The sequence below is a fragment of the Lacerta agilis genome, chromosome 17 (assembly GCF_009819535.1).
Source record: "Lacerta agilis isolate rLacAgi1 chromosome 17, rLacAgi1.pri, whole genome shotgun sequence".
NCBI classification, from domain to species: domain Eukaryota; kingdom Metazoa; phylum Chordata; class Lepidosauria; order Squamata; family Lacertidae; genus Lacerta; species Lacerta agilis.
Genome location: NC_046328.1, coordinates 32742306 through 32764777, shown reverse-complemented (window position 1 = coordinate 32764777; position 22472 = coordinate 32742306). Strand labels below are relative to the sequence as shown.

At 48.6% G+C, this 22472-nt stretch overlaps 1 protein-coding gene across 3 annotated transcripts; it reads right to left on the bottom strand.

The window, feature by feature from the left end:
* Window positions 1–153: 153 nt before the first annotated feature.
* On the bottom strand, window positions 154–16336 carry S100A1 (S100 calcium binding protein A1). 3 transcript variants are annotated; one of them, XM_033136080.1, is made up of 3 exons: window positions 16294–16336; window positions 1792–1934; window positions 154–495 (listed from the first exon to the last, which is right to left on the bottom strand). In XM_033136080.1, exons 2-3 carry the CDS (start codon window positions 1930–1932, stop codon window positions 352–354), a joined length of 285 nt encoding a protein of 94 aa, XP_032991971.1. In that variant the 5' UTR covers window positions 1933–1934; window positions 16294–16336; the 3' UTR covers window positions 154–351. The 3 variants fall into 3 exon arrangements, with proteins under 3 accessions (XP_032991971.1, XP_032991970.1, XP_032991969.1); XM_033136079.1 differs by having other exon boundaries at window positions 1792–1987; window positions 16294–16310; XM_033136078.1 differs by lacking the exon at window positions 16294–16336 and adding an exon at window positions 3480–3589 and having other exon boundaries at window positions 1792–1987.
* Window positions 16337–22472: the final 6136 nt, after the last annotated feature.

The window sequence follows — 22472 nt, the reverse complement described above, 5'->3', positions numbered from 1 at the left end:
TTTTTCTGTTTTTTAGTTTCAGCCCTTGCGTGGATAGCTGAGTAGAAAGCCCATGAAAGGTGCCAATCCTGGAACTGCAGGTGGTTGGCCCATCCCTAAATCTGCTCCTCCCCACTTTCCCCTGCAAAAAAAGCAGACCAGATCACCAGCAAAGGGTTGGGGGGATGGCTTTTAATAAGCAGAGTTGTCTCAGCGAGCGATTACATGGCACTGAAAGGTGCTCTCTTTCCTCCAGGCTGGAGGGAGAAGCCAGGAGGCTAGGAGGGGGACCCGGAAGGAGACGGCAAGAGGGGTGCCATGCCAGGCTTGGCAAGGCAGCTGCTTCTGCGGCTCGCCAGGGCTTCAAGCCCCTCAGGAGTTCTCCCAGAAGAAGTTGTTGCAAGCCACAGTGAGGGCTGCCACCAGGACCACGAATTCCTGGAAATCGACCTCCCCATCGCCGTTCTCATCCAGGTCATGCATGATCTTATCCACTGCTTCTGTGTCCTTCTGGACCTGCAACACAGGAGAGAAGGGGTTCATTTTTTACAATTGTGTTGTTTTACTACTGCCCCTGTTTGCATTGCTCACCAACCCGGCTTACTCCCTGCCGTGTGTATTCACAGCTCCATCAAACCCAGTCCATGGTATTGCAGCTCCTCAGTATCTCTCCCTCTCTGCTTTATTCAAACCTCTGCTGTTGTTTAGAAACCATTTAAGAACCTGCCTTCTCTCCCACTCCCCTACCCTGCTCTGACTTCCTGCAAATCGAGGATTGTGATGCCGCTGTACAAATCATCCAATGGGAGCTGTGCTTTGACTTCCTAACATCTTTATGTGTGCAGGAAGATTGTATGCTAGCAGTCCCGTACCCAGCATTGCTTGGGAATTCCCAGGAACCAAAAAGATGAGAGCGGTTTTGAAAACAGTGGTTAAAATCAGTACATTTTCGAAAGGTTAAGTCTGCCACCTTGAATCAAAACGGCACCCGGCTGCATCCAAACATGGATGAGAAACCTCCTTCTTGATCTCTGGAACCATCATGCAAAATTTGGTTAGAATGAGTGCAGTTTTGAAGGATTCAGCAATCCATCTTGATTCAAAATAGCACCCAAGTATATCCAAACATAGGCAAAAACCTGCTCCTTGATCTCGGGAAACCCCATGCAAAATTTGGTTACATTATTGCATGATGTGTCCAAATGCACAGCAAACAAACAGCATTCCAAAATATTTAACAGGACCAGCAGAAAGTTCCTGGTGCTGTTCAAACACCTGGTTTTCTGCAGCAGACTACCCTTGAACATGGAAGATCTATTTCACTGTATTGGCAAAGAAGCACTGATAGAGCTATCCTCCATAAGTATACCAGTTTGCATTGACATGCTGTGTGAACAGAGCCCAAGAAAGGCATGTACGAATGACGGCAGAGCAAGTCAAAACAAAATAAAAAACAAAAAACATTCCTTCCAGTAGCACCTTAGAGACCAACTAAGTTTGTTCTTAGTATGAGCTTTCATGTGCGTGCACACTTCTTCAGATACAAGATACAAGGTGGCAGAGCAAGTCGTGCATCATCCCTCTGTTTAAATACACCCAATGCCGGCTTTGTTTCAAAGCCTCACAAAAATCCCCCCCTTTTCTGCCGCCAACCAGCTTGCTAGGACCACATTTCACTGTCAAGCCAGCGTTGGACGGAACAGGTAACAAAAGCTTGTGCTGCGGAGAGGTCCGGTATCATTGTGCCGGCCAGTCAGGCTTGCCCTCCTCAGGGATTACTCCATTCCGTTTCCCCATTAACACTTTCCATACCTCCAGGAAGCAGCCGAGCTCGTTCTGCAGCAGATCCTTCAGCTCCTTCTTGCTCAGCTTGTACTTGTCGCCCTCCTTGCCCGAGTAGCTGTGGAAGACGGAGATGAGGCCGTCCATTGCACTCTCCAGCTGCGACGTCATATCTGCGGTGGTGGTGAAGGAGGAGGAGGAGAGAAGCCCGAGAAAAGAACCGACCCTGTGGAGGAATGGAGGTTGACCATCAAGCTTCCTGGGTGCATGCAGCCATTAACACACAGCCGGGAAATGTCACACAAGGTGGGAAAACCTACCCACCTACCCCATGATATAAGAACAGGAGCCCTCTGGATCAGGCCAATGGCCCATCTAGTCCAGCATCCTGTTTCTCACAGTGGCCAAGAAGTTGCCATAATGGGAAGCCCACAAGCAGGATTCGAACACAAGAGCCCTCTCCCCTCCTATGGTTTCCAATAACTGGTATCCAGAAGATTTGCTGCCTCCATCTGTGGATGCAGAGTGTAGCCATCAGTGGCCTTATCCTCAATGAATTTGTCCAATCCTCTCTTAAAGCCATGCAAGTCGCTGTGGCAGTGAGTTCCATAGTTTAACTGCACCGCACAAAGAAGTACTTTCTTTTACATCTCCCAAACCTCCTGACGACCCTTCTGTAGTCACTCGTGCTTTCAGAAATACACCGTAGATTTGAAGCATGTTTAAAGCACATGACGTTCCCCCAATCCTGGGAACTGTAGTTTAAGGGTGCTGGGAGTTGTAGCTCTGTAAGGGGCAAAGTACAGTTTCCAGGATTCTTTGGGGGACGGGGGACGGGACAGGGAATATGCTTTAAACCTATGGTGTGCACACAGATAATTTCCCACCCGTATTCTCAGGCTACGCTTCAGGAGTTTTGAATCAAGGAAGAGAGATCTAAAGTAAGAGAGAGAGGCTCCGCCACGTTGGCATTCTGGACAGGAGTCCCAGGCATAAAGCACATTACAGGGAAAGGGCAGGCATGCTCATACAGCTCCATAGAGATTAGTGTGTTGGACTAGGGCTGGAAAACCCAGGTTCAAATCCCCCTGCCAACTCGTTGGCTTTGGGCCAGTCACTCTTTGTCAGTTTATCTAGCTTTGCAGGGTTGTTGGGAAGATATAAAGGGAGATGGGGGAAACTGCATTGGCCACCATCAACTCCCTGGGGGTGGGGTATAACTACAATCAATTAAAGGGCATGATAAGACTTGCACAGGGGTCAGCAAACTTTTTCAGCAGGGGGCCGGTCCACTGTCCCTCAGACCTTGTGGGGAGCCGGACTATATTTTGAAAAAAAATATGAACGAATTCCTATGCCCCACAAATAATCCAGAGATGCATTTCAAATAAAAGGACACATTCTACTCATGTAAAAACACCAGGCAGGCCCCACAAATAATCCAGAGTTGCATTTTAAATAAAAGGACACATTCTACTCATGTTAAAACACGCTGATTCCCGGACCGTCCACGGGCCGCATTTAGAAGGCGACTGGGCCGCATCCGGCCCCCGGGCCTTAGTTTGGGGGCCCCTGCTCTTGCATCTTCAGTTTTACAGTCGCTTAAATGTTGGGGCCACCTGTTACTGGCTTCGAAAACCCTTGCCCTCGCTTGCTCCCGCCACACCTGCCTCCCACCCTCAACTGTGCGGGGCCAACCCCAGAACCATCACCCTCACCTCTCTTTTCTGTCCTCGGTTCTGTGCGTCGCAGCTGCCTCTGACAAAGCGAGTCCAAAATAGCTGGTCAGTGGCTTTAAATACGATCCGAGTGCCCTCCCCCGAAGGAAGAAACCGATACCGGCAGCTGGACAATCCGGCTAGGAGCTCACCGGGCAGGCAGTGTCCAAATTTAAAGGGGTGGCGGGTGTGTGTGCAGGATCAGGCAGGATTCTCTCCACCACACCCAGATGGAGCCACTAAGCCCAGGGAAAGAGTGAATGCAGTGGAAAAATTCTCATCCTATGCAAACAGGAGTCCCTTTCCCCCCCTTTTTACTCCCTGCCAAATACACGATCCAGAGAACCGTCACGCTTTTTGACAGGGAACTGTGTCGCTCCCTCGAAAGGCTGGTGAATAAAACCTGCCCTGTGCGAGCCCCGAAAACCCACAACTGGAAAAGGCTGGGGTTCTGCAACCCCCCTCCCCCTGGTCAGCAGAGCAAAGCAAATCTTTGGCCTTGTTTTCACAGGTGTATTTCTCTGTTTTACTTGACCGCTGCTGGAAGTCCTTCTCCCTCCGCCGCCTGCTATTATTTCTTTGCTCCTTGGCCCGATCAAAGAGTGCAATTGTCCTCTGGGATACATTGACGGCTCGAAAAGGAAGCCAGGCGTCGTCATGCTACGTGGTGCCCAAATGTTCAAGTGCGCAGGAGTCGGGGTGCTTCCCTTCCTCCACTCTGCACGGCGGCTCAGACTAACAGCTCAATCCTAGGCAGGGCCAGTTCCACACCCGGGGAGCCCTGAGGGGCTCACTGGCAACCAGTGGTGTCAAAGCAAGCCTGGGACCTAAGGTTTAATGGCCCACAATGCCCCAGGGCCACTCAGGGGCATTCTGGGAAACTGAAATGGCAGCTCATACACCCAACCGCCCAATGTGTGCTTGGGGCAGCTGCTGGTGGGCCCACCTGGGGTCTTAACGCCTGCTGTAGGAAGCCAGTCGCTAATGCCGGTCCTGATCCTACCCATGTTTACTCCGAACTCTGACTGAGTTCAATAAGAGCATTGAAAAGCCTTGCTGGATCGGGCCCATCTAGTCTGGCATCCTGTCCTTAGAGCTCAAATGGTGGCTGTTAGGACTGGTAGGGCGGAAGGCAGGGAGCCCAGCAGTAGGTGGCGCTAGAGAGCCAATGGTCCCATCCTTCTCTTCCTCCCCGCTGAGTCCTACCAGGGGCAACCCTGAGACTAAGCAGGAGGAGGAAGCTGACAGCCAGGGTCACCCTGTAAGTAAGAAGCCATGGCAGTGCCCCATCTACCCTAATGGACCAGCCTCTGTGGCATAAGGGTCAACCAGATGACCCTGGGAAGCCCGCAAGCCAGGCCTGAGTGCAACAGCAGCTCTCTCCTCCTGCAGTTGACAGAACATTAGCAGCCACGGCTAAGCTATCGTTCCTAATTTTTTAAAGCTGTTGCAAGTTGGTGGCCATTGTGTTGCCTCTTGTGGGAGCTTAAATAGGGAGAAGTCCTTCGTTTTGTCTGTCCCGAATCTACCCGACATTCGACTTCACTGGATGTGCCCGAGTTCTAGTACGATGCGAGAGGGAGGAAAAACCTATCCGCTATCTTCACAACATGCATAATTTCGGACAGCTCTTCTCTCATGTTCCTCCTTCCTCGCCTTTTCTCTAAGACCTACTCGGTAAGTAGACCTAGGATTGCAGGTTTAAACACTAGCTTTTGCATGACAGAGAAATTTAAGAAAAGATGTCATGTCTGATTTATCTAAACTGATAACCTTGCTAGCTGAGGTGATACACCTCATGTAAACGATATACCTCAATATAGTTTTATTTTATTAATTGCATTTATACCCCAAAGAGCTTAAGGTGGCATGCATGGTCCTCCCATCTCTTCATTTGATTCCCAAAACAATCCTGCAAGGTAGGTTAGGACGAGAGGCAGCGACTGGCCCAGGTCCCCCAAATGAACTTCACGGGGCCAAGTTGGGGGGATTTGAACCCCGATCTCTCCCAGGTCCTAGTCTGACACTCTTACCAGTGGCTCTCACTATGAGTCCTCGACTCTGTGAACCATATGTAATATATGCGTTTCTGTTTCTGCTTGCCTGCACCAACATATCAGCTATTTTTGAAAAGAGTTTGTTTCTCCAAAGATGTCTTCAAATTTTCTTCCAACGGTCAAAGAGGAACCCCCCCCCAAAAAACCCAGGATATTTGGGGAGGCTGGCACCAGACCGAAATCACCCTGTGAAATCTTGGCACGACTCCTGAGAGGGTTGTTTTTTTGTTTTGGTCAGCGCCCGGTCTATTAATACCGCGAGTACGGTTTCTGCCGTAACGGTGGCATTGTCCGGGGACCTGTAACCCATCCTCTCGATAAGGAGGGCCCGCGATCGGGTGTCTCTGCCGGCTTCCTATCGGACAAAGGGTGCTGTCAGAGGAGGCCGCTCGGGTGACGGATCCGGGCCCACCTGGCTCTGGGTTACGCAGGGATGAGAAAGGGCCCTTGTTGAATGAAAACGCGCTGGCCTCAATGGTTGCCGCGGAGACGGAGGAGACCCGAAACCGGATTCCGGGCCTGGAGCCGGGACAAAACAAGGCCCAACTGGAAATAAACATAAAAACAAAAAACCACAACCCACCCACACGCCTCGGGTCCGGTTACAAGACCTGGAGCTTGTGGCAAGAATAAACCGTCCCGGCATTAATGATGCAAGGGGGAGGCCATTAATCATGCATCGTGTTATTGTGCTTTTTCCTTCTCCAGAGGTGGATTTGGGCGTCTTTGTTCTCAGGCCTAAGTCACGATGTTTCATGCCACCCCGGGCACACACACTGGACAAAGTCAGCTCAGGGCAGGCAGGGCTGCAGTTCTCACTCGGCCGCCGTGTGGGGAAACGTCGAGGACGCCCCAGGGGTGTGGCGAAAGGCCGGGCTGCGCGTATATATATATATTTTTAGCAAAGCGTGGGAAGGCTTCAGAGTTGTGGGATCAACTTTGTTGGGGGGGGCATGGAGCAAAATGGCGGCTCGTGGGGTGGGGACAGAACTAGGCTCAACATGGCCACATTGGGGACGGAGCCCGACCAACAACAGGGCTTGGGAACTTGCAGTGGGGAAACTAATTACCTACGGCACCCCATGAGCCAAGCATTGTGTATACAAGAGAAAAAAAACAAAACACACAGCGCCACCCGCCTCTCGCAGTTTGGCGGAGCACGCCCAGAGCACGCCAGGCACGCCTATCCTTCACTGCCTCTCGCAGTTTGGCCAAACTCATGTTAGTAGCTTCGAGAACACTGTCCAACCATCTCATCCTCTGTCGTCCCCTTCTCCTTGTGCCCTCCATCTTTCCCAACATCAGGGTCTTTTCTAGGGAGTCTTCTCTTCTCATGAGGTGGCCAAAGTACTGGAGCCTCAACTTCAGGATCTGTCCTTCTAGTGAGCACTCAGGGCTGATTTCTTTGAGAATGGATAGGTTTGATCTTCTTGCAGTCCATGGGACTCTCAAGAGTCTCCTCCAGCACCATAATTCAAAAGCATCAATCCTCTATATTAGCAGGTCCCCAACTGCTAATTTATTTTAAATAGATATAACCATTTGACAATCATTATAAATAATCAAGAAAGCTGCTCGAGAAAAAAAGCCTTCAGATCCTTAATATGCTGCAATAAAACATGGCAATGTAAAACAATTTTTTTAAAAAAGAAAGAAAGAAAGAAAGACAAAAACTACTTGAATTTGCTTTTATAGGAGGTGATTATTTTCTTAGTACAATATTGTATTAAGGGGCAACCTGTTTCCTCATAATTTATTCCTAGAGTCCCTTGCAGTTTTCACTCTTAGGTGTTATTATAGCCAAATCCCAAAGTTTCTTAGGACATTCTTTCCACGAAGGGAGCAATGGAACTTTCCAGTTTTGAGCCATTAACATTCTTACAGGTATTTGCAGATAGGAGGCCTGTTCCTTATATTATTTCTTTAGGATAGGTGACATATAGTTCTGCCCTGTCGATACCGGATCTAAGAGAAATTCATATTTCAACACTGTTGCTGTTATTCTAATGATCCCCTTCCACTATATTTGTGCAAAAGATACACGTCCACCACATGTGGTGATATGTTCCGTGCTGCTTTCTGCAAATCCGCCTCGTCTTGGCTTTTTCCGTTGCCTCCGAGTTCGTGGGGCCGTTACCTTCAAAGCCCCTTCGTTTGGTGGGGCTGCATTTGCTCCTGTCTCTCTTTGCCCCCACACCCCACCCCATCCTTCCACTCGCTTTATGAGCAGTTGGGACTCATGACATCATCGTCAGGCTATTCCGGCAGCCAAGATTTCACTTCTCTGGCCTAGCGAAGGAGAATGTGGGAGTCAGGCACAAAACACACACACACCCCCTCCAACAATTATCCAATGAAAATAGGGATGTCCTGTTCCATAGTAGTAGTAGTGATAATGATGATGATGATTATACGGCACGTGCCTGACTGGGTTCCCCCAGCCACGCTGGGTGGCTTCCATCATATACAGATGAAACTCAAAAAATTAGAATATCATGGAAAAGTCCATTTATGTAAGCAATTCTTTTCATTAGCTGCTGGAGTTTAATATATGAGATAGACCCATGACATACAAAGCGAGATATGTCAAGCCTTTGCTTGTTATAATTGTGTTGATTATGGCGCACAGCTGATGAAAAACCCAAAGTTTAAATTGTGAATTTGGGGTTCTCATCAGCTGTATGCCATAATCATCACAATTATAACAAGCAAAGGCTTGACATATCTCACTTTGCATGTCATGAGTCTATCTCATATATTAGTTTCACCTTTTAAGTTGAATTACGGAAAGAATCTAACCTTTCCACGGTATTCTAATTTTTCGAGTTTCACCTGTATAAAAACATAATAAGATACTGAACATTAAATAAACTTTCCACCTACAGGGCTGCCTTCAGATGTCTTCTAAGGGTTGTATAGTTATTTATCTATACGGGGGGGGGGTCACATAACTCCATCCCCTTCTCCGGTGAAAACAGGGACGTCCTAAGGAGAAGCAGGACATTCCAGGATCAAATCAGAAACCGGGACGGCTTCTGCAAATCCAGGGCTGTCCCTGGGAAACAGGGACACTTGGAGGGGCTGACAACATCAGGGGTTGCTCCAGTCAGATTGTAAGCCCCAACCCCCCAAACCCCCAATTTTACATGTTATATCATTTGTCTTAGTACTTTAAAATTGTTAACCACCTTGGGTGCCTCGGCAGAAATATGGCTTATTAATGCAATGAAATAATAATAATAATAATAATAATAATAATAATAATAATAATAATAATGATGGCAGAGTGTGGGAGTCGGAGTTAATCCTGACTTGCATTTCCACACAGATATGTTATAGTCAACATAGTGAATCACTGGGTAGTGATTTATACGGTTGCTTGCATGCCATTTTGAACAATGACCAGCCAGAGCATGAAACCAAGGGCAAATTCCTGATTGCAAACAAGAGCACACCTCGGTTGGTTCTGCTTCTGAGTTGGCAAGCCGGCCGCCATTTTGTATTCCCCCACAATGCACTGGAAATGGTGAGGGGAAATGGCAGGCGCCGCCACCACGCACACGGAGAAGGCGGGGAATATTCCACGAATAGTCCACAGAATGGCCTTTGATGAGCAGGTGAGGGTCTTGAAAACTTTTTTTTAAAGTAGCGCATCAAATTCTACAGGAAAGGTCGTGAAATGTTTGGCCCAGCTCTGCATTAAAGTACCGGTCATCGGCCACTAGTGGGCGACGTGTGCTGATATCTCTACTGCTTCCCAGGCCATTGCCAAGGAGAATTTCAGATGATTTTGCAAGAGTTTAAGGCGTGGACCAGAGATGCTCGCTCCCAGAGACCTGCCAGCATTCCATCGCTCTCTGAATTCCTCCACGGTCTAACATTTCTCTCTTGCTTCCTGTCCCCAAACAGTTGTGTCATTGTGTAATTGCGCTGCGGCGCTGTGCAATGGAGCCTTGTCATTTTTCCAGAATGGAATGACGTTCTGGAATGTTCCCACTTCCACTCAGCCTTACACGTGGCCCTTGATTTATTTTCTTTTATGAAATATATGTAAAAGGTTTTTTGTTTTTGTTTTTTTTAAAAGAAAAAAGCGCAGTCATTCTTGTGGTTTTGGGGCACGGCAGCACATCACGGTCACATTGCGCACCGTACATTTAACAGAGGATTATACCACTTCAAGTGACGCGGGTGGCGCTGTTGTCTAAACCACTGAGCCTAGGGCTTGCCGATCATAAGGTCGGCGGTTCAATAATCCCCACGACGGGGTGAGCTACCCTTGTTCAGTCCCTGCTCCTGCCAACTTAGCAGTTCGAAAGCACGTCAAAGTGCAAGTAGATAAATGGGCACCGCTCCGGCGGGAAGGTAAACGGCGTTTCCGTGCGCTGCTCTGGTTCGCCAGAAGCGGCTTAGTCATGCTGGCCACATGACCCGGAAGCTGTACGCTGGTTCCCTCGGCCAGTAAAGCGAGATGAGCTCCGCAACCCTAGAGTCGTCCGCAACAGGACCAAACGGTCAGGGGTCCCTTTACCTTTACCTATAGCACTTCAACAGTCATATCCCTCCACAAAAGAATAATAATAATAATCGCCGGAGCTTTTGTTTATTAAAGGGTGCTGAGCGTTAGTAGGTACTGGTAGCCCTGCTTCCCTTCACAAAACTAAAATTTTCAGCGTTCCCTGGGAAGAGAGGTTGGTTGCTAAACCGCTCTGAGAATTGTAGGTCTGTGGACCTTGCTGACATTCTCTGTATCAGCAACTGGCAACTCCAGGACCAAAATCTGGCCCTCTGGGGTGTACAGGAGGGCTGCCATATGTGTGGAATCCCCCTGGCAAAATGGTGTCAGGGCGGAATTTTCCAGAATTGGTAAAAATGTCCAATTCTGTCCAAAAATGCAGAATTTTCCAGAATTGGTAAAAATGTTCAGGAAAGCCCGTATTTGAAGTGTTGTTTTTTTGGCGAATATCCTAAAAAATAGCTAAAACACATAATTTGGTTCCCATACACAACAATTTTTATGGAGATCTTGAGGCGGGTGGGAAAGTTCAACAACATTTGCGTCCGTCTGGATTTTCGCTTTTTGAAAAATGGCAACCCTAATATGCAGTCCACTCATGGAGAGCTTTAACTTATACGGGTACCCAGGCAAGTCCTATTGTGTGCCAAGACACCTGAGCTACAAAGATCCAAGGAGAACAATAAACACACAAAAAGTATTTTGGTATTTGGGTTCAAATAGGCCACAACATGGCCGGCCATGACGTAGGGGTGAGGTACGGTACCTCCACCCCTAAGCTGGACAACTATTGAGGCATGGTTGCCTGGCCGCAATGCCTCCCACCGATAAAGAGGTGAGCGGACTTCTGAGAAGACCCATCGGTGGGTTTACTCTGAGTAGGACCTAGTTGTCCCAGAAAGGCCTATTATAGCCTATTGATATCTATCTTGTTGACCCTTCAAAAGCCGCCATAATATATTGTCTGAACTAATTAATAATGGTGGGTGAGGAGAAAACCCAGACCTCTTCACTTGCAGTATAAGCCTTCTAGAAAGGTGTCGTTTTTCAGCAACACGGCGTCTAGGATATCATCCTTCCATAGGCTTGATTTCGAAAATCGGAAGCTTGTTGTGTTTGGTCAACGTGGAGTAACTGTGTGCTGTACCCTTCCAGTCAACCTATCTGCTGGAATCCACACCCACACCCACACACACACACACACCCACACACACACCCGGCCTACCTCTCCTTTTCCCTTGCAGTCAGAGGATACCTGCTGGAGGTTTGTGTTAGGTTCCCTACCAGAGAGCTGTGCATATACCCTTGTTCAGACACCTGGCAAATTTCTACCACAAGCGTGGAGTCTGAATCTGCCATCGAGATTCTTCGCATTTTAATGAGATGTTCTCCCTTTTGACCCAGTTCTCCAGCCAACCAATGTGTAGCAAAAAAAAAAAAAGGCATTTAATTAGGAGGAAATTGTGCTATTTGGAAATGAGACTGCAGTTTTAATTTTGAATTTTTAAATTTGTATTTTAAATTGATTGTTTTTATGTTTCTGCTGTGATTTTAATTAGTGTTAGCTGCCCTGAGCCCAGTTTTTGGCTGGGAAGGGCGGGGTATAAATAAAAATAAAATCATTATTTATTTATTTATTTATTTTTATTAAATATCCATATATTAATGAGAACAGCAAAATGCATGATATTCGGGGGTGGTGGATGGTTTGCAAAAATGTGTATATTATTCAAAATGGCACGTAAAATGTGTACTTAGGATAACTTTGCATTAAAAAGCCTCCCAGAGGCAAAGGAAAAATTGCCTCCCCCCGCCCCCAAATGCCATATACAAAATCTGACCAAATTAGCAGTTTCGTGGGACATTATCTCTCACCATACCTGCAAGGCAACAGGCTAGCATGGAGGGTTACAAAACAAGCTGGTTTAGGGAAGTTACGGGGAAAGGTGGGGGCCGTCCCCCTATCATTTGCCGCCCGAGGCAGATGTGTCACTTTATTTAATAGCAGAGCCGGTTCTGGTACTTTCTGAACAGGAAGGGGTTGGGAACGGAGGGTTGGGAGTGGGGGGGAGAGGGGAGCTGTTTACAACTGTGTTTTCTCCCTTTGCCTAGACAGAGAACTCATTCAGTTCCTTGGTCCAGTAGCACCAGCGGTGCTGAGCCTCGCCCCTTCCTTCGCCCGTGGGATTTTGGAAAAGCGTCTCTCTCTGTGTGTGTGCACACAGGAACGGGGTGTTGGGGGGGGGGGAGAGCAGTGGAACGACCGAGATGTTTTCAAGAACACGGGGTGGGTCGGAACGGAGGGAGTTGGCTCTGATGTCGAAGCACAAGAAGAGCAGTGTCTCAAATCCAGGGGTGGATTCAGAGGCCGCCCCCAGCCCTGGTCACCGCCTGTGTGAAGGGTGCCAGCGTTCCTTGTTAAAACATCGCCATCAATCGACAAACCAAGTCAAGGAGGTAGACCGACGTCACTTGCTGTTTTGCCGAGCGAATGCACCCTGGGCCGGCCTTTCAGCCTTGCATAGAATCATGCAAACACAATAAACGTAACCGGCTGCCTTATAACACAAATAAAGCCTGTTATTTACTGTATCATATTAACATATCTAAAGAAGTGTGCATGCACACGAAAGCTCATACCAAGAACAAACTCAGTTGGTCTCTAAGGTGCTACTGGAAAGAATTTTTTATTTTTTATTTTTGTTTCGACTATGGCAGACCAACACGGCTACCCACCTGTAATATTAACATATCAACAAAGATGAGACATAAAATTCAACTGAAGGACCAAGAAGACCCAGTGGGTCAGTTGTCTCTCCAATCAGCTCTTCAAAGAAATTAAAACATATACCAAAGTCTATTCCACATGTGTTTGTTCGTGTAGTCCAAAACAATCTGTATATAGGGTGTTGAAATTTCACAAGACACAAATTCAAACATGTTACTAAAGTCCATAACATGTTTGAATTTGTGTCTTGTGAAAATACACGAACTACATGGACAAACGCATTTGGAATAGACTTTAGTATATGATACAGTAAATAACAGACTTTAATTTGTGTTATAACGCAGCCGGCTACGTTTATTGTGTTTGCGTAGTATCTTGTACGTAGCCAAAGGTTTGTTGTTGTGTTGCCCCTTTCATAGAATCATAGCACGGCAGAGTTGGAAGGGACCCTGAGGGTCATCTTGTCCACCCCCCCCCCAAATGCAGGAATAGGCAGCTGTCCCATGCAGAGATTGAAGCGGCCACCTTGTCATTATCAAGCATCACACACTCACTAAGCAGCAGGGAAGGTCAATGAAAGCACTGTGCTGAACTAGAAGTCTGGCAGGGATTGTGAACATTGTCATCTTATGGAGACTGTTGAGCTCTGGCTCTTACCACTGCTAACCGCTGCCCATGCCTGCCGGGGGTAGTTAGACCCCAACTGGCTGGAGCTGTTGCTGGACTCCAACTCCCATCAGCCCCGACCAGCATGGCCAATGGTCAGGGACAGTGAGAGTTATAATCCTGGAATGTCATAGCACCCTCCCCCCCTCAAATCTGTGATATACGATTAACGTCCAAGCACTGGAAAGCTATACGCATGTACTCAGAAGTACATGGGACGCGGGTGGCGCTGTGGGTTAAACCACAGAGCCTAGGGCTTGCCGATCAGAAGGTCGGCGGTTCGAATCCCTGCGACGGGGTGAGCTCCCATTGCTCGGTCCCTGCTCCTGCCAACCTAGCAGTTCGAAAGCACAAAATGCAAGTAGATAAATAGGTACCGCTCTGGCGGGAAGGTAAACGGTGTTTCCGTGCTCTGCTCTGGTTCTCCAGAAGCGGCTTAGTCATGCTGGCCACATGACCTAGAAGCTGCGTGCCGGCTCCTTCGGCCAGTAACGCGAGAGGAGATGGCCATCTGTCATGGATGCTTTAGCTGAGATTCCTGCATTGCAGGGGGTTGGACTAGATGACCCGGGGTCCCTTCCAGCTCTAAGATTCTATGATTCTACCATTTGGTGGTGGCTGATAACTACCGAAGCTGGAGGGGTGGTGGGCAGGGTATCAAATGGGAGGCGGAGGCATCTCATTCTCGCTCCCTCATCCCTTCCAAAGGGACAATGGGCACAAAACAATTCTCAAACGCAAGCACCAGATTTGGATAATGCCAAGGTTGCAGGTTTGATCCCGGTACGGGACAGATGCATATTCCTGCATTGCAGGGGGCTGGACTAGATGTTCCTCGGGGGTCTAAAATTCTATGATTCTATGATTCCCATCATCTGTGACCATTGGCCATGCTGGCCTCCAGGGGTTGGGAGTGCAGCAACATCTGGAGGGCTGCAGGCTCCCCAACCCCTCTCCCTAAACTGACGAGGAAGAACATTTATTCTCTAATATACGACGTGGTTGACAGATCTGTTCAGGCATCATCTTCTGGGTCAGAGATGAGTCATGGGCACAGATCTTGTAGCCAAGTCAACATAAGACATGCAACCAAGGTGACTGCCAGCTCAGCACGTTGAAGGGATCGTGGGAGACGCTCCCTGCTCAGAGAAGCCACATTGGTCTAGCGCTTGGATTATTCAGTCCGTTAACGATCTGGAGTAAAAGAGGATGATCCCAATTTTGGGGTAGCGGACAGTTACCCCGCCTAGGCATTAAGTGCCAAAGCTCTTTTCGGAGAGATCCATTCACCTGTGGGTAGATGACCTGAATTATGGAAAATTGGGGCTTCCTTTAACTCTGGCTTGCATCTAGGAAATGCCTCTGGGCAGGTGCAGGGTGCCTTTTGCTTGCCAAACCAAGTAACCACCACCACCACCACCTAATCACCAGCCAGGCGAAAGGCATAGGGCACAGAGGCAGGCTGGTTTGGAGACTAGGTGCCCACATGGCACCCACGGGTGCCAGTGTGCTCTCCAGCACCACTAATGGTGCCCACAAAGTATCTCTTTCAAAATCCGGAATGCACGAGGTTTGCTCTTCCAGCTCGGTTCCTGTTTCCACTGGCTCATTCTCCTACACTGAAAGCACCCTCTTGAACATGACAGGATTAGATCTTCCCATCCTGGACAGAGGAGAGGTGCAAAGAGCTTCTCTCTGCGAGAGAGCACAGTGGTCCCTGATGTGGGTGCCTTTTCCCCGTTGGGGGGGGCAGCTGGATTGGGGGAGGGAATGCCATTTTCACTCTTTCAAATGCTGCAGCCATTTTGTGCTAGGACGCACCCCCACAGCAGCTACCGGTAGCTACTACTACTGAATATTATTATTATTATTATTATTATTATTATTATTATTATTATTATTATTATTATATTACAAGTACTATTACTGCATTTATATCGCAGAGAAAACGACACAATCATAAAACCATATAACACAATCCACACAAAAAATTGAATTAAAAACCCTGCAGCAGTGAGTTCCATAAATTCACAACCGCACAGTGTGCAGATTTGCAGTGCTTCGTTTGGTGTCTCCTAAACTTGCTGGCTCCCAGTCGCTCACTGGGCAGTCCCAAAGTTCCAGCAGAGAAAGAGAAAGAGAAAAAAATATCAACCTTCCATCCTACCCCTTCCATCACCCAGCTGCCCCAGCCCCCCAAACTAACCCACCAAATGCCTTTGCCATTTCCTGATAGCTTCTCCAAACATCTGGACCGTTTCAGCTGCCCTTTAAGGGAGGGCCGTCACACGGTAGAAGAGCATCTCCTTTGTACCCAAGAAGGTCCCAGGTCTCAAAATGCCCCTCACCTGAAGCCCTGGAGGCCCCTGACATTCAAGTGTAGCAAACAAACAAATGATGCTGCATAAGGCGGTTTCCTGTTTTCCTTATCAATTCAGCTTTTTCTTCAGAACAATGAGGACTAGGATCTTAACTTGACTTTTTGGCAGTGCCATCTGTCTGAAACCCTTGAGCGCAGCTGCCTGTCCGTGGAGACAGAGGGAATATTGATACTGACGGACCAGCATAAGAAGACCCTGTTGGATCGGACCACCAGCCCCTCTAGTCCTGTCCTCGCAGGTGCCAACCATGTCTCCCAGCGACAAACCCTCAAGCACAACAGCCATGTGATGCGTAATTCTGTAAACTTCTGTCAAGCCACCCTTTCCCCTCGCCTCTTCTTTGAGCTGAAAAGTCCCAGACACCGAGGAGGCTCCATTTCGCATGTCCTTTTCTTGGGGGAGCAGAGGGGTGGGGAAAGCCATGCCCAGTGCTGCCCCCTCCCCAATCCCTTAAATCGAAATCACTTACTTAAAACCTGGAGGGATCTTGCGTGTGGCTGCTGCAGCAGGTCTGGGCTAGGTGGGTGCCAGAGGGACCTGCTTTGTACTAGGGCCTGGACCCTCCCCCCCCGGACCCTCCCCACCTCCAAGCACCAATGAAGGGAAGTCGGCAACCGGTCAGAAAGTACAGAAGTCTGTTTGTCTAGCCTGCTGTGCGCCCAGCAGAAGAGGCCGTGGGCATAACAAAGGCCAATTGTGCCCCATCTCCGAAAAACAGCCGGCTCTCAAACCCGCTACCTCTGAATACTTCCTTCATAAAACGAAGGTGGGGGAGAAAAACCATCCTCTGAAGTTTTTAACGCAGCCAGGCTCAAATATTAGATGCCCGGGTGTTTTTAGTTTGTTTGTTTTTTTACACAACATCCAAAATTCTGAGACAGGGAAAACTAAGAGGAGAAGAAGAAGAAGAAGAGTTTGGATTTGATATCCCGCTTTATCACTACCCGAAGGAGTCTCAAAGTGGCTAACATTCTCCTTTCCCTTCCTCCCCCATAACAAACACTCTGTGAGGTGAGTGGGGCTGAGAGACTTCAAAGAAGTGTGACTAGCCCAAGGTCACTGCATGTGGAGCAGCTGCATGTGGAGGAGCGGAGACGCGAACCAGGTTCACCAGATTACAAGTCTACCGCTCTTAACCACTACACCACACTGGGGTTATTGATTGGGGATGGTGAAGCTGTGGCCCCGCAGGTGTCGCAGAACTACAACTCCCATGAACCTTTGCTGTTGGCCACACTGGCTGGGGGCTGATGGGAGTTTAGAGCAGCAACAACAACCGGAGAGCCACAAGCTCTCCACCTCTGTTCTGCGCCTCTCTACGTGAATTTAATGTGTGTGATCCCTAATTGGTTGGGACGTGTGTCTAGGAGGGTGGGCAACCTTGGAGAGTCCACATGCGGCCAACTCCCACAATCCCCAGCGGTTGGCCATGCTGGCTGAGGTGGATAGGTGTTGGGAATCCTGCTGGGCCAAAGGATGCCCATCCCTCACAAAGTTGAAGAACCAGTACCATATGGTGTAGTTGTTAGAGGTTTGGACTATGACCTGGGAGACCAGGGTTTGAATCCCCGCTCAGCCATGCAGCTCGCTGGGTGATCTTGGGCCAATCACCGTCTCTCTCGGCCTAACTTCCCTCACAGGGTTGTTGTAAGGATAAAATGGGGAGCAAGAGAACCATGTGCCCCACCTTGAGGTCCTTGCAGAAAAAGTGATATATAAATCAATGAATAAATAAATAAAGTTTTATGAGGTTCAAAGGAAGGTCTCCTGCTTGGGGCCTGACGCGACTGCTTAGCTTCAGCAGTGTGGCTACATCGTAGGCCTACAATTACTGCAGCCAATCAGATGCCTCGGGGATGCCCACAAACAGGGCACGAAGGCAGCAAGACTTTCCTATTGTTTACTTCCTAATGGTTACTCCTAACAGACTGTTTATGCTGTTGCATCTATGCTAATCTCTGAGCAACAGACTCCAGGGGTTCCAGCGATCCCACTTCTGACACCAATGTTGCATGCACCCAATTTCCAAGTGGTGGGAGACTCCAGAGCTTCCAGTGCTTACTCTGAGTTTGCTTTCTTTGGAATGATGGTCAACGAAGACTGTGGTGCCTTTAGGATGTATGGTCTTATCCACACACACAACCTGAGCGTAGGGTGGAGACAGTTACAGCACCAACACTCCAACGGACCTTGCCTCCCCACTGGGTTCCCAGGGAGGTCTCCAAGCCGTAGCTTTGGGGTCTAGCACAGAGCAAGTCATGCCTCTGTTTCTCCAGCTGCCAGCATCAGCCCATACCCACTCACTCCCCAGCCTCCCTTTGGCCTATCATTCCCCTTCCTAGAATGGTGTGACAGCCAGCCAGGTGAAGGAGGAGTTTTGGATTTGATACCCCGCTTTATCACTACCCGAAGGAGTCTCAAAGCGGCTAACATTCTCCTTTCCCTTCCTCCCCCACAACAAACATTCTGTGAGGTGAGTGGGGCTGAGAGACTTCAGAGAAGTGTGACTAGCCCAAGGTCACCCAGCAGCTGCATGTGGAGGAGCGGAGACGCGAACCCGGTTCACCAGATTACGAGTCTGCCGCTCTTAACCACTACACTACACTGGTGAAGAAAACGCCCACCCATTTGCCTCCATGGCAACAGAGCTCACTCTTTAAGATGCTGATGACGAGTATTTCGCTGGGCAGCGAAGGTCAGTACTTTAACAAAGGAACTGGTTTGACCGGCCCAGCAAGTTTCCTCTCATAGAGTCTAACCTCACAAATACAGGATCACAGGCCTGGAAGGGACCAACAGGCATCATCCAGACTGACCCCTCGAACCTATAACAACATGTAGCCACACAGCCAGTAGCCGTTGACAGATCTGTTAGAACAGGAATGGGGAATTACATCAGCCAGGATCCATGGCCATCGGCAAGGGTGGGGGAGCTGATAGAAGTTGGAGTTGGAGTAATAATTCTCTCTATCTCTGCTGTTTCCTCTTGATCGTCATTCTTATTAGAAAGATTCTCTCTTTGCCAAATAAACTTCCCTGTCCAAAGCCTAACACTCTAACCACTATACCACACTGTCCTCTCAATAATCCCGGCTAGATTTACCCTCTATGTTTCCGTGGTTTCCTCTCGATTGTCATTCCTATTAGATACATTCTCCTTTTTGCTAAGTGGGCCTCCCCATCTAAACAGGCCTGCCTCCCAAACCTTACTGCTGTGACCACTATGCTGCGCTACCTCTCGATAACCCTGGCTGGATTTGCCCTCTCTATCTCTGCTGTTTCTTCTTGATCGCCATCCGTATTTGTCCCACATAGAGATTTCTCAGGAGACAAATGAGGTGATCCGGCACTCCCAGAACAGAACCTTAGTCCTAATTAAAGTAGGGACTGGGGGAAGTATAATACCCCTTTAAATAGGGCTGTCATACGTCCAGGATTCGTCCGTCAAAAATAGCGTCCAAGCGGAATTTCTCAAAACCAGTAAAAAATATTCCACGTCATATGGCAGCCCATGTAGGTAGTGTTGATTTCTTGGTTAATTTCCTTTAAAATAGCTTTAAAAGTTTGTTTGTTTTTTGCACACACACAAAAAGCTGAACAACTTTTGTTTCTGGATTTTCACTTTTCGAAATGTGGGAACCCTATACAGATGTGACCTGACACTACCCTCCCCATGAAGCCTAAATAAGACCCGCCTGTCTTCTGCACTCTGCTAACCCTCCACCCACCGCCTTCCAGATCTCTCTCTCTCTCTGCATAACTCACACAGTGTCAGGGATTTTAAGCCAAAGAGAAAAGAAGCGTTTCAGATGAGTTTGCAGTTTTCTCCCCCGGGGTGGGGGTGAGGCATGTTAACGTGAAGGCTGGGTCCATTTCTTGGCACCGAGAAATGCCAGGATCTCTGCCAGCTGAACGTGGCAGCGAGGGAACAGCCCCAGCATAGGCCAGCTGGGCGGATGCTGCCAGCCTGACTTGGCCGGCTCCACTGGGCAGAGGGAGGGGGCCTCCAGCCCAGGGGCCAGATGTAACCCCCCAAAGAATTCTGGGAACTGTAGTTAGTTAAGGGTGCCGAGAATGGTTAAGAGACCTTCCTATTAGCCTCTCACGGCCACAATTCCCAGCGTTCCCTGGAAAGAGAGATGGATTGTTAAACCACTTTGGAGAACAGTAGCTCTCTGTGAAGGGAGCAAGGGTCCCCTAACAACTCTACAGCTCCCATAATACTGGGAGGTTGCTATGCCGCCGATGCAGGATCATCACAAAGTGCCACCCTCCTAGGGAGGGATGCAGGTGGCGCTGTGGTCTAAACCTCTTGGGCTTGCCGATCAGAAGGTCAGCGGTTCAAATCCCCATGACGGGGTGAGCTCCCGTTGCTCTGTTCCAGCTTCTGCCAACCCAGCAGTTCGAAAGCACGCCAGTGCAAGTAGATAAATAGGTACCGTTGTGGCAGGAAGGTAAATGGCGTTCCCATGCGCTTTGGCACTCGTCACAGTCCTCCGTGCGCCAGTAGTGATTTAGTCATGCTATCCACATGACCTGGAAAACTGTCTGTGGACAAACGCCGGCTCCCTCGGCCTGAAAAGCGAGATGAGCGCCGTACCCCATAGTCGCCTTTGACTGTCTAGGGGTCCTTTACCTTTCACTCTTCTAGGGATGGACAAACCTCTCAAACTTCCTAATTCTCTCTCTCCCCCCCCCCTTCCCCAGTTTTAAGTTTGCACCTTTTCTGCACCAAATTGTGGATTAAAAAAAAAAGACGTTTGCGCAGAATTTGTGCATTTCTGTGAACATTTCCCCCTAATAACATGACAGGTTGCATGCAACATTAGTTCTGCTCAGAGCAGATTCATGGAAATTAATGGTCATGACTCACTTGTGCCCATTCATTTCAGTGAGTCTACTCTGAGTGTAACTTGGACGCAACTCTTTTTGCATGCAATTCCATAGCAATTTATTTCATAATATGAATGGAGTGCTTAGCATTAACCAGCCATCTCAAAGTGTTTTATGATATACAAATTTAAATACATTTAAAAATCAGTACAAAAAAGGGAAATAGGCTGCTTCTTCTGGGTAAATTCTTCATCCTCGTGCTGCTCCTGTTGCCAGGGCTGGCAGGCAGAGGATCCAACAGATGAGATAGTGGAACCGTGGGGCTACAGACTCTTCTGGCTACCCCTCCATGGCTCACTAGGGGTGACCATCCACTGCATCTCATGACTTTGCAGTTCACAACGCCACCTGTCTGCGGCCATGCAAACTGCAGCCTGACAACAGCCTGACATTTTTATTCTATGTTAAGATATTGCTCTGCTCAGAATGTTTCCCCAGATGTTTGCTGCTGATCCACCTGTCTTCTTACAACCAGTCAGGATGGAACACTTTTGCCTATCACTGACTCTGGCTCCACCTGCTGTGGGTTTCCCTGCCTTCTGCCCTCTCAGTCCCATTGGACACCAGCCACCCTTGACTCAGGTACCGGGGTGCTAACTTGAATAAAATATTGGAGGGGGCCCCAGGTATTCCCCACCCTGCATAATTGACCACACACACACCCCATTTGAATGGCAATGCCGATCAACTTTGGGGGCCCCCCTCAAATATTTTATTTTGGGGGCCAAAGGGATCTTGGCCTCTAGGACTAGGCTCCTATGCTCAGGTTGAAGAAACTGGAGACCAAACAGCCCAATGAAGTCCAGAAATTGGCTCAACAAAGTTTCCTTCCTTCCTTCCACTATCGACTCCATCTTGAAGTTGCTAGGCTCCAACCATGGGGCAGCACATCCTGTCAGGACCCACCTCTGATCTATGCTGGCTACGCCTCCGGCAGTCATTGTGAAATCAAAAGTTGACAGTAGCCTCATTTAATACTCATCAAGTAACCCTGTGACAGCGAGTGCCGATGGGATGATGTCATGCATTCCCCAAACCATACCTGGCAGAGTAGTTGCTCTCTGACGTGCCTTAAGGTTTCAAAATATGATGGTGGAGATAATGGGGAGCTGCCTCCCCCAATTTCCCTCTCTGATTCTGTTTCCCAAAGATGTAGAAACTGCATGTTTTTGGCTTCTCTCTCTGTGTGTGTGAAACTGCACAGTGTTTAGTATAGATGCAGCAAGAATGGAGAACCTCAAGTCCATGAGTCAAATGTGGCCCTCCATATATATATATCCGGCCCTCAGAACCCCACCCCCCAAGCCAGACCCTCACCAACCCTTGAGTATTTTGGACTGGCTGGAGATACGTCGTCTTGCTTGCCTGGATGAAAGATAGAGAGAAAAGGTGTGTGTGTGTGTGTAGAAAATAGCCTACTATGCAAAGGTAAACAATTCACATTGGTAAAAAATACACAAAGGTAAAAATTCACCCCTGGCATGTGGCCCTCAGAAGGTTGCCCAGAAAGGAATGTGGCCCTCGGGACTGAGAAAGATTCCTCACCTGCGGAAACACAAGCCCGATTCATTGTCAGCCTTTCTCTGATTATTTATATCCCAACTTTCCGACCCACCACAATGACCCTGTGAGGTGGGTTAGGCTGAGAGGCAGTGACTGGTCCAGTGAGCTTTACCCTGGTCTTCCACGTCCTAGTCTAGCGCTCTAACCGCTACACCACACTGTCATTTCCTTCTTTCCCAGGTGGCTCGCTGA